The sequence below is a fragment of the Notothenia coriiceps genome, unplaced genomic scaffold, assembly GCF_000735185.1.
Source record: "Notothenia coriiceps isolate Sejong01 unplaced genomic scaffold, NC01 NC01_scaffold00031852, whole genome shotgun sequence".
Taxonomy (NCBI): Eukaryota; Metazoa; Chordata; class Actinopteri; order Perciformes; family Nototheniidae; genus Notothenia; species Notothenia coriiceps.
In genome coordinates this window covers 530,432-542,282 of record NW_011364553.1, presented here as the reverse complement: position 1 = coordinate 542,282, position 11,851 = coordinate 530,432, and the positions used below count along the sequence as shown (strand labels likewise).

Here is an 11,851-nt window from a genome sequence, read left to right as displayed (position 1 = left end):
GTAAATAATAATAAAAACCCTTGATTTATAACTTAACATCTCTGTCTCCTATTGATCTGAGTATATTATAAAGAATAGCCAGTTAATTGAAGCATTATAGCACAGGCCTTTGTCAGATGGTATATTACGCTGTTTTTTTTCTGCTTCGAATAGTTCTCTCTTTTTTCACCATATCTGTTTGCATCACTATAATAAACACACATACTGTATGTGAAATGGATTTATCTGCCTTCTTTCATTTATCTTTCTATTCCCACAACAATATACATAAAGAAATGGCATATTTTGGACATAGTTTGAATGGTGATTAATCATGATTAATTCATTTTTAAGCTGTGATTAATCTGATTAAAAATGTTAATCGTTTGACAGCCCTAATTTGAACATCACCTGATATTCTTGTACAAGGAGCTTGGACAAGCCTCAAAACTGCCAACCTTAGTCCTCGTCATTTCAAAACTGTTGGACCATCTCTTTCTGACAATCTGAGGCTAGACAACCTGCAATTTGGCAAATGTATAACAATGAAATGTGATTTAATATAGCAAGTCAACTTTACAACGCATTCTAAAACAAAAAAAGTCATTAAGTATCAGCCTTTTTTATGTCTAAATCCAAGCAAAGGACAAACTATTATTCTGAGATGAGGTTTTCGTGGTTGATTGGAGGTATAAATAATATAGCTGGGTGTTTCCCTCTCTAGATTGGTGCACTATCTGCGAAAAGTGATGGCACGGGTCAAAATGACGATGGCGAGCTAACGTTCCTGGGCCGAGTGCTGGCCCACCTGCCTGTGGACCTGTGCCTGGGGAAGATGATTGTCCTGGGACACATCTTCGGCTGCCTGGACGAGTGCCTCATCATAGGTCAGTCTGTTATTATGCTACTGGAAGAGACCTCCGTTTTGGCAAATGCATGTCATTACAGCAATCTTGCTAATGGGTTTGTGAACATAACAACAAACCATAAATAATGAGGTTGTGCTTTTTCATGGGCTGTTTGCAATAACAACAACAACTTCTCTTATGCTCAGCTGCCTCGCACTCTCAGAAGAGTTTCTTTGCCATACCATCCATGCAGCAGCTGGCCGGCCACAGGTGAGTCACATCCATCAGCTGAGTCACTGACTGCCAGTCTGTCAGTCTGGATCACTTTCGTGTTCCACCAAAGTGGCATTAGGTATTTTTCAACTCTATTAGTCCAATATTTTCTTGTCTAATGGGGACAACAAAGGCAATGAAAGTTGTCTGAAAACATTATAGAAAATACATATTTTCTTAAAACCTGCTTTTCACAGTAAGATAACTGAATGTTTTGGCAAATCGGAGCACAAACATACTGTATGTTCTTGCAGTTCCCATGTAGATGCCTACAAGGCCCAGGCTGCAGACCTGCAACTTGTTTTCATCAATCTCCTTACAGTCTGCAAACAGATATTTGCTCTGTGTAATGTATGTTTTTTTCTTCTGAACAATGAATAATATTTGTTATTCTAGGAGCAAGTTGGCCTTTGCGCAAGGCGCGCAAAGTGATTCTATAAGTTTCGTCAATGCCTTCAAGGTAATGTGCTTGTTGGCAGGTCAGCAGCAAGTCCAACCACGTTCAATGGATTTACATATTTGCCTGATGGCTGCTGTTTATAAAACCCTTCCCTGTTTTTTCTTTCTGTCAGGCATGGCACTCATCCAAAAAGAAAGGACAGCTGAGACATCCAAAGGTGAAGAAAACAACACCAAACATCAGCTCTGAATCAACAAATACGGAACAAAAGACGCTAGTTTATTTTCCTTTTGTGCTACTGTTGTTGTACAGAGCCAACCTTTGACAACAAGTCAATCATCCTAAATGATTTTAAAGATTAGTATCGTCGTACAGTTAATTGCCCTGACCTATTTAGTAATACATATACATAGCACTGTACAAAGGAAACTTATCACGCTTCAGCTGACAGTACTGCTAAACGCTGTGTGAGCGTTGTCTCTTTTAAGATGGTTGGACAAAAGCCTATGTTAACATTTCAACTATTTACTCAAGCTTTTATTTTGGCTGTGAGAATCAGTGGCGCACTCTCTTTTGTTCTGTGTTTATCCTTGAAGTTAATGTTTTCTGTGCCCCTGCTACTTCTACTTAGGATGAGCTGGACTGGGGAAAGGAGAACTTCATTCAGATCAAGAGGATCAAGGAGGTACAGAGATCAGGCCGAGAGATGGGTCATATTACAGGAAGTCTTTGTCATCGCAATCACATTTTTGTTTGGTACAGTCAGGCTGTAAATATATATCAAACAAGGAAGGCATTATTGACAGATGATACTTGGTGTATACATTCCATGTCAGATCAGTTAATAATGCCTTTTGGAGCACAGTTGACTGTTTAACGTGTCAACTTCCAGTCTGAAGGAATTGACATTTAAAAATGGAGCTGTGTAATGTGGCGCAGACCTCAGAAGTAACTTACTGTCCAGGTTGCAGAGCTGTACGAGGACCTGAAGAAGCGTGTCTCCCAGTTCAACATACATGTGCCGCAGAGCCCTCAAACCTTGGATTACACCGGCGCACACAGGCAGAAGTTCATTCTTCAGGTAAGAGTCAGTGATACCCATTGTATGAAGCCTCTTTGCTAATGTGCAAAGAATCCTATCACCTGGCTTTTGTCTGCAGTGGGAAAGTGTACAATCACCATTCATTCCAGGTACCGATAACTCTGCAGAGGTGATGAGTCGTGTGGTGCAGTGGTTTGTGTGTTGGTGTTCGGATCAGGTTCAAACCCCACTGCAGTCAGCATGTCGTTGTGTCCCTGAGACACTTCATCCCGAATTGCTCCTGCGGGGATTGCCCACAGTATTGAGTATGTAAGTCGCTTTGGATAAAAGCGTCTAACAAGTGACATGACATGTAATGTCTTTATCAGTTCCAGTTTATATTGGCAGTCATGAAAACATTACAGTCGGGTGCACTGGCTTACTTTCTCCCGTGTAGTATTCATCTACAACTCAATGTCAGTTTGTTTTAGGTTGCACTTCTCTTTTTCTTAGGTGGTCATTGCTGGTGCCCACTACCCTCACTACTTTGTCCAGGGAGAAATAGATGAAGACCTGGCCTCCAGAGAGTTGAGTGGTTTCAACCCCAGAACAACAGTGATGGTACGACCCATAGTGTTAAAATAATAGTTTTCTGTTCTAAACTATATTATAATTGTTATCAACTGACCTCTTTATTGGTGTGTTATCACTATCAAATCCCTTATGGCTTTTTAATGTTTTTTAGCCTTATTATGTGGGAAAATTGGATAAACTAACACCCGACTTCCTGTTGTTTTTAGGTGAGGAACCTCCCTCCATACTCTTTCCTGTACTACAAGCAGCTGCAGTCTCTGTTCCGTCTGTGTGGACAGGTCAAAGCCATTTCCTTTGACAGCTCCAGGTAATAAAAGCCACTATAGCAAATCAGACATTATCTACTCCTCTTTTCAAAGAAACATTGAAATATGCATGGTCATTATTCCTATGTTTGTTTTCTCAGAGCATATGTGGAGTTCTACAGGACGTCCCAAGACTCGGGGGTGCTGCCTGAGGTGTCTCTGGCCCTCCTCCTGCCACAGCAGAGTGCTCCCTTGGAGCTGTCTGTCTTCCCCATCGAACAAATAGAGATCTTGGCTGAGGGTAGAAGCATAACTCACATGAAAGCTGCACGGTAAGGCACTATTCAAACATTAAACAAGTCTTTCTGTATGCGAGTGAAATCAGTTGGTGCAAGAGCAGAGATGTTTTACTGTCTGTATTTTGCGGCTGAAAAGTCAGTGCCCCTGCATTGGTCACTGCCCCTGTGCTTAGCCTTAATATAATGTGACATCCTCACACTCTGCATGACTCTGCAGCGATCACATGGACTCACAGAGGGGAGGTTTGAGGCAGAGGCAGCACCATCTTCTTCCCATCTCCCCCTGAGAGGGGCTTCACATTATTAGCTATCTAACAATAATACAGCTAACTGAGAACAAGACTGCGGTCATTTCTTTGATGCATGTTCACGACTTGCCATAAAACTCATCAGGATCATTTAGTGTGAGTGGATAATCTTACCAGTGATTTGTTAGAAAGCTTGTTGTTTTCTTATGCTTAATGATCAGATCTGAGTAAATATAATGTTGATCACACTAGTGCACAATATTTAGCTAGATAGCAAATGTTTACAAAAATACTTCTGTAAACACAATCCACAACATGACAGTCTTTTCACTTTAATATTCATAATTACATTTACATTGTTTGTTCAGGATATCTTTATACCCCAAGCACTGGCCAAGCAAATCTGTGATATATAAGGTTAAACATATAATTAATAAAAAACAAAACTATAAAGTCCGTTTCTCTATGTGCTGCTGCTGTGCAGGGTGAATGTCGACTTCCAGAACCAGACTGTCTGCCCGGTGGGAGTGGTTTCTGGGGCCGTTGACCCTGAAAAGTTACCCCCCAACCACTTGTTTGTGGTCAACGTCACAGAGGTTAGTCCTTTACATTTAACCTGGTCAAACAGGTCACCTTTATGAGAGAGACCCATTTGTTTTTGTTTTCTTTGTCTTAAACTGAATGAATGAGGGGTGTTGAAATGAATAGTTTCCAAGATGCATCATGATGTAATCAATTTGTGAGACCAGGGAAGACGCACAGCCATAGAATGAATGTATCCTCTTGTCACTGTCTGTGCTTCAGGTGGTGGAGGTGGGTCATTTCTGGGGTTTCCAGGCAGATGAAGCCAGCCTGGCCAAGCAGCGCCGCCTGACAGCAGAGATAAACTCCTGCACGCTGCAGCCGGTGACTGTGTCTCTGTACCCCAACCTGCTGTGCCTGGCTCCCTACTCTGAGACCAATGAGCAGAACATGTACTACCGAGCCAAGATCCTGCACATGCGCGGCACCACAGTGGAGGTGAACGTCACTCACTCGCTGCATCTCAGTTGTCAAGATGTAGTGCACCCATTCATCTTTCTCAAAACAAGTCTCCTTTACTTATCCCCTTTCTTACTTTCAATGTTTTAACTCTTTCCCATATGATTATGTCATAGTAGAAGATAATTAATGTTAAGTGATGCTGATCAAGGGGTGACCAAGGGGCAACAACTAACCGACTTAATAAATCGATGACCAAATTAGTTGCCAACTAATTCACTCGTCGATTCGTTGGTGACGTCATCACGTGTGTTTTACGCGTCGTTAAGCTCCAACGTTATCGGTCTTTTTATCGGTACTGGAGACATTTAAAACGTATGTCTATGTATTATTGCTACTTAAACTTTATATCGCAGTCTTAGTGTCGCCAACTCCGTTTCTAATAAGCAATAATACTACAAAATGCGTCTATGATGTAATTTCGATCTTTCCAATCCAGACGAAAGATCTCTCCCTCCCCCGTCTGTGTGCGAGGGGGCGGGGCAGTTTACACACACGCAGCGCATACATGCACGCAACACACACACGGCCGTTAAGAGTAGCCTACCGTTAAAGGACCGGATCGATAAGCAATATAAAAGTAATAGTACAGTTAAAACCTTAATGATCCGATTAATCGATTATCAAATGAGTCGTTTGTTGCAGCCCTAAACTCAAGCTTATTTGATCTAGAATACTTAATATTACCGGGTTTGATATTGCCTTTTGTCCAGCGCCCGCACCTTTGTGCCACCAAATGTAGATTTGAAATGCCCTGAAAGTAATTTTTAGACCCTCCAGCAAAAAAGGGCTAAAATCCTTGATTATGCGATTAAACATGCGGGGTTTATGTGATTTTATGCGGTGAAATTGCGGGAAGTTGCGAAAAAGAATTGATTTTTTTTTTTAATACTGGGCTGTCTTATTTATTCTCTCTCACACACAACCTGCCACTAACGTTACACACCTTTCCTATTTTAAACACATTCAATGTTTATTTATTGTAAAAGCAATTGGGCTATTTTAATCACACACTCTCTCTCACACACACACACACACACACACACACACACACACACCACACACACACACACACACACACACACACACACACACACACACACACACACACACACTTCTCCGCCTCATTCTGTTTTCATTTACTCGTTCGTTATCTGACCAGCTTCAATCTTGTAGGCTACTCACTTCGTTTCTTGTAGCCCTCGAAAGGGTTTTGGAGGTTGATGCCTCGCTGAACGTGAGTTGTTTGGCTTTCTTGTCCGCAGCAGCAGAAAGCATTTTCGAATGTTTGAATGAATCAAAGTGGGTCGTCACCGTCGATTTTCTTAGAGATTTATGCTCCAACACACAGTTGCACGGGGTGCAGAATAGTTTCCCCCCACTTTCGTGAAAGACATCGGGGTACTGCTTTGCCCGGTCTTTAGCAGAAATGTTCGTCGTGTGAGTTCTACACGTTCACTCTACGGTGTTGTTTACCTTCTGTGATGCGCGAGCTGATGACGTCGCGTCACTCATCATCACTACTTCACGTCAAGACGAGTTAACTTTTTGTTCCCTCAACTTTGTGTGGAAAAATGCAGGGATTATGCGGCCTTTTGATAAATATGAGGCCTTTTACAAATCTGCGCCATTTTGCTGATTATGCGGTAAATTCTGCGATCGTATAAAAACTGATTAAGTATGGACATTCACACTTTTATATTTTTAATTTACGAAGGAAATACATTATTTAAAACAAAAGCAGAGGGACAGAGTAAATGTATTTTTAATAGAAACAAATAAAAGTCAAACATTTGTGAACCATTGTCTGGTTTAGTCATCTGTCAGTATTTTGTATTCATGCAGACAAGAAATTAGTATTTTATTTAAAATCTTAAAAACATATAAAGGGCTCGTTGTCACCAGAAATGAAGGCTTGTGACTTTAGAACTGACCTCAGTGTCGACCTTTGAGAGTGTTAAATAGAAGGTAGTGTCTGCAGTATGTGATAGCCGTTTCAGATGTTACTTTAGGTACCAGATTACAGGCTCTGTTGTCGTCCTGCAGGTGTTCTTCTTGGACTTTGGCAACACTGGGGTTGTTTCCTGCAGCGGCCTCAGGGAGCTACCTCCTAATCTTCAGTCTCACCCATTCCAGGTAGCAATATTACGAGTGGTCAGATCATTTATTCACAATTACCTGTTCCGATGTCCTGGCTGGGAACTAGCAGTAACACACACACACACACACACACACACACACACTCTGCTCACCGTCTCAGGCTCAGGAGTTCCAAGTTACTGCGATGCGTCCGTCAGCTCAGTCCATCATCCTGGGGAACCAGTGGAGCAGCCGAGCACGCGACCGCTTCATCACGCTGGTGAAGGGCCGCTCGCTCGTCGTGTCGCTGTACTCCATCCTGCACGGGGTCATGCGTGTACAGCTGCTCATCGACACAGAGACCTCCAACACCAGCGCTGTGGACATCTTGGTGGAAGAAGAACATGCCATGAAGGCCGAGGAGAGCTTCGATTCAAAGGTGACACAACAGTTGGGAGCTAAGGTTCTCTCTAATGAAATGTATTAGAAAGCAATGAATCATAACAAGCTCTACTTAAAGACATATCTCAGCTAAACAACGTTTGGGACTATTAACAACTTTCATTCAGGCATGCTAGGAGTTTTCATTTTGGCAGCTATTTTTTTCTTTTTAGTTTTTGTCAAATTGTCATTTTACTTAGTCATTACTTTTATTTGAAGTAATGTGTCAAATGTCGTTTTTTTAATTTGATTACATTTGATCGAAGTGTTTTCTCTTTAGAGAGAGAAAGCAGTTGGTTTAGTCCTAAATTAACATCACTTACATTTCACTGCTCCCACAGGGACACACCTACAAGTGTTCCTCTTTCTACTTGCAGTACTGATTGTTCCTAGCAGATGTTGTGTTTGGACGCTGTGAGCAACGTTGTGATGAAAATAAAAGCATGAATCATTGAGTTAGTTGGGTTTTTAGGACCAACCTAACTGTAAATCACTACGAGAAACACCAATGTTTCGAGAACCATGCTAGCCACGATACAGAAAGATCCAATAGCTTTGTGCCCATTTCATTTTAGATGTCTTATTTGTGTGTTACAGCAAAACCATGAGATAATAATGTCCCTGTACAAAGACATGGAGAGAGGAACGTATGTCCCCAACGCTGCCAGCAGCTCCTGGAATGATCGCAAGAGAGAGGAGAAGGAGATCATTGACGACCTGCTCACCCACTTCGCCAAGGGCCGCCATTCCAAGACCAAGGCACGATACACTGCACGATACACTGCACGATCCACTGCACGATCCACTGCACGATACACTGCACGATCCACTGCACGATACACTGCACGATCCACTGCACGATACACTGCACGATACACTGCACGATACACTGCACTGCATCATGCAGAATATTTTCAGGATATATTTGCACTAAAATATAAAAAATGTTTTTTGTATTTCAGGATATATTTGCACCTTTCAAAAACACTATTACAGGTCCTTTAGAAATAAGTACAATCCATTAAGAGAAATATTTCAGATTAAAATGTTTTTTCAGGAGAGATAAAAAAAAAAAGGACAAAGATTTTTAGTTTCCAAGATGCTGTTTTTTGAGATGATGACGGCATCACTCCTGCAACTCTCAGTTCGTCCTGCAGATGGAGCCTCTTCAGTGACTCAGTTCCTGTGCTGTGTTCATTCGGGGCACACCCATTCTGTCTGACAAGCTGAACAATGACAATAGGGAGACTGTCACAATAATCCATGCATGAATACGTTACATGATGTGTCTGACTGCCGCCTCATTTCTACACCACAGGTTAATCTGTACGGTCCACACAGTCCCAATAAGATAAGCTTCTACAGCTTGAGCCACAGAACCAGCTACAAGTAAGCAATTATATGGCGGCCAAATGAATTGAGGGTAGAGATTGGACAATATATGATGTGATATTAGCAACATTCACAATACGAGTAGATGCTGGATAATGTTTATTTTTGGGATAATCATGAATAACCTCCCAAGTGACATTAAGCTTGATATCCTGGGTGTGTAAAAAAGGGTCTGATATTTTATTAATGTAGGGTACCATTATGATTTATAATTGCAAATATTTTGCCAGAATAGTTGTGATATGAATCGTGTGTGTGTGCTCGCTCCTGCAGGACAGTGTGTATTGAGAGAAGCAGCATCAACTCGTTGGCCCTGAATGACAGCCCTCACTACAAACATCAGAGGATGCTGGTGGCTGGGAGTGTGTCAGTCAACGCCACAGGTACCGGATATAGCATTTCACAACAGCTTAAAGCAGGGGTGTCCAAACGACGGCCCGGGGGCCAAATGCGGCCCACGGTCCATTTGGAAATGGCCCTCAGCTAATTAAAAAAGTATAATGAAGTATGGCCCACAAATGAACTTGTGCTTGTCATATATTGTACTTCTTAAATATGTATGTACAAATATATTACACCGTAGTATTCATGTGTTAAAAAGCCCAATTTTCAAATAAATTCTGTCAATTAAAGTTGGGAAAAATGTCAAATAACTCTTAGTTGATTAAAAAAAGCCCAATAACTTATTGCCATAACAAGCTTGAAATCTACCCTTCATATTTCCTCTTTTTGTAAGCAATCTGAAGCTCCTGTTTTAAGGAATGAGCTGCTAACATGTCTTATAACTAAATAAAGTAAACCCCTTTTGAGAGCTGGGATTTCGGCTGTTGTGTTTCTTAAAGCATTTTCAAGTATCAAGCATCATTTGCCTAAATTTGATTCATTTTGCTCATTTATCACTGAACTTGTGTCCCAGCCCTTCGTATAATTTTCGGTTTGTGGCCTTCAGCGAAAAAGGTTTGGACACCCCTGGCTTAAAGCTCCACTAATCAATATTTTTTAATAATTGTATCACATGATTATATGAGAGGAGTCGCTTGACGTGACAAACACAAACTATCAACCAAAATCAGCCGACCCTCTCGCTTTTTAGTCTATTCTCATATTTAGAAGATGACTAGAGAAAGCAGCTTATATTTATGATAAACCCACTTTACACTACATGCCTAGCACCGGACAGCAAACCAAGTTAGCAACTAGCTGGTGATCATAATGGAGCAACAGATGCTCGTTTATCTTTTTCTTATGTATGAATATTAGACATGAAGTTGTCTGGTCTCCAAAAAAGCCAAAATACACATAAACGCTCATGTTGATCTGTTTTGGCTGAATGTGAAAACATGCTAATGTATTTACCAAATCAGCTATATATGTAATCTTATGGTATGACCGCTTTTTTTTTTCATTCTAAATGTCGATGTCAACTGTTGCAGCTTTAAATGTGTCTCTGTGTTGCAGGGACACGTATTCTACTGAGAGAAACCACCATGATGCCAGACGTCCCCGGACTGCCTGCGCTCCTCACCATGCTCTTCACGCCCATCATGGAGCTACGGTAGGTCAGACACAGACTTATTATTGCAGGCCTCATAATCCAAATCCAATGTTTACACCCCCTTCCCACTTTTATTGGTAGCACTGATGAAGAGAGGACCTGCTACACCGGCGCCCTCTGTGGCTTGGGCTGGTACGGCCAGAAACAGGAGGGCATCCTAGCGGAGCATGACATCGAACTCGCCTTCGATGTCAAATTTGATGTTGAAGACATCACTGAGGTACAGCTGTGTATTGACTGAGTGGAATGCTATTTGTTTGTTATGCATTGGTTAAGTGATTAGTACCCATTTATATTTGTTCAAACTTTTTTACTTCATGTTCTGCCACATGATGTAGAATTTTCTTTAGTTTATTACTGATTGATTAGTTTCTTTCTGTCTTTTTAAGATAAATGCTTTGCGAGTGGCTGTGAACCGCCTCGTCTGTGAAGGGCCCAATGGCACCATTCATCTGGGGCCCGATAGGATCAGCCAGCTGCAGGAGGACTGCCGGGACCGCCTCATAAGGTCAATCACAGACACCCACAGAAATCAAGTGTGAAGTTCATCAATGTGAAAGCACGTATTGATCTGTGTTGATGTTATGTAATGCAGGCTGTTCACCAAGTCGCCTCCAAGAGAAGAAGGCCCTCAAGTGTTCTTCGAGAAACCAGAGAAATGGAACCAGGTAAGGAACACGACAGAGCTCCTGAATCTAATTGTTTTCGTCCTCTTCTTGTCAGTTTTGTGAGCAGAATTTACCTACTTTTTTTGAAGTGTTTGTTTATTGAACCTTTAGGTGGATCCTGCTCTGAAGATGGACATCGTGGAGCCTGAAGGAGGAAAGACCGGAAGAGTCCTCTTCCAGCTGCATTCTGTCACTCTGCTCAACAGCTGAATAGTTGCTGTTCTCCTTCCATTTGTGTTCAAACAGAACTGATTCCTATGTTGTGCTTTTGACAGTTGCCTGGAATTTTTATATACTTATGTTCAGAGGAGTATATCTTTTTTTTTTAAGTTCAAATGAGTGTGCCTTTTATCTGCACAGGAAAATCCTCAATCCTCACTGAGTTGGAGTTGTAATCCCCCGTTTAAATACATGACAAGCTGCTAATAAGAAATGTAAAGCTCATTCATGTGAAAGCTCCTGTATAGCACTCTGTTACAGCCCTTCAGCAGAGGTCTATTAAAAAGAGTTGTGTGCAACAGATGAGGCTTGTCAATCAGTGTTCATTCAAACATAGCCTCATTGTGACCTAAGACTCAAGTTAAATATACACACACACACACACACACACACACACACACACACTCTCTCTCTCTCTCTCTCTCTCTCAACACACACACACACACACACACACACACACACACACACACACACACACACACACACACACACACACACACACACACACACACACACACACACACACACACTCTACTACTACTACTCACA

General features: G+C 41.6%; 1 protein-coding gene across 1 annotated transcript; it reads left to right on the top strand.

Moving 5' to 3' along the window:
- Positions 1 to 703: 703 nt before the first annotated feature.
- On the top strand, positions 704 to 11,628 carry tdrd9 (tudor domain containing 9; the record flags this gene model as incomplete). The annotated part of the gene is made up of 21 exons (XM_010788402.1): positions 704 to 866; positions 1,034 to 1,097; positions 1,497 to 1,560; positions 1,673 to 1,717; positions 2,132 to 2,185; positions 2,465 to 2,581; positions 3,035 to 3,142; positions 3,322 to 3,422; positions 3,522 to 3,692; positions 4,392 to 4,503; positions 4,712 to 4,927; positions 6,995 to 7,084; positions 7,209 to 7,466; positions 8,066 to 8,227; positions 8,787 to 8,857; positions 9,134 to 9,243; positions 10,319 to 10,415; positions 10,497 to 10,635; positions 10,805 to 10,923; positions 11,011 to 11,083; positions 11,195 to 11,628. Coding segments are annotated over 21 exons (2,433 nt in total), but the record flags the coding sequence as incomplete, so codon positions are not given.
- Between the last annotated feature and the right edge of the window lie 223 nt (positions 11,629 to 11,851).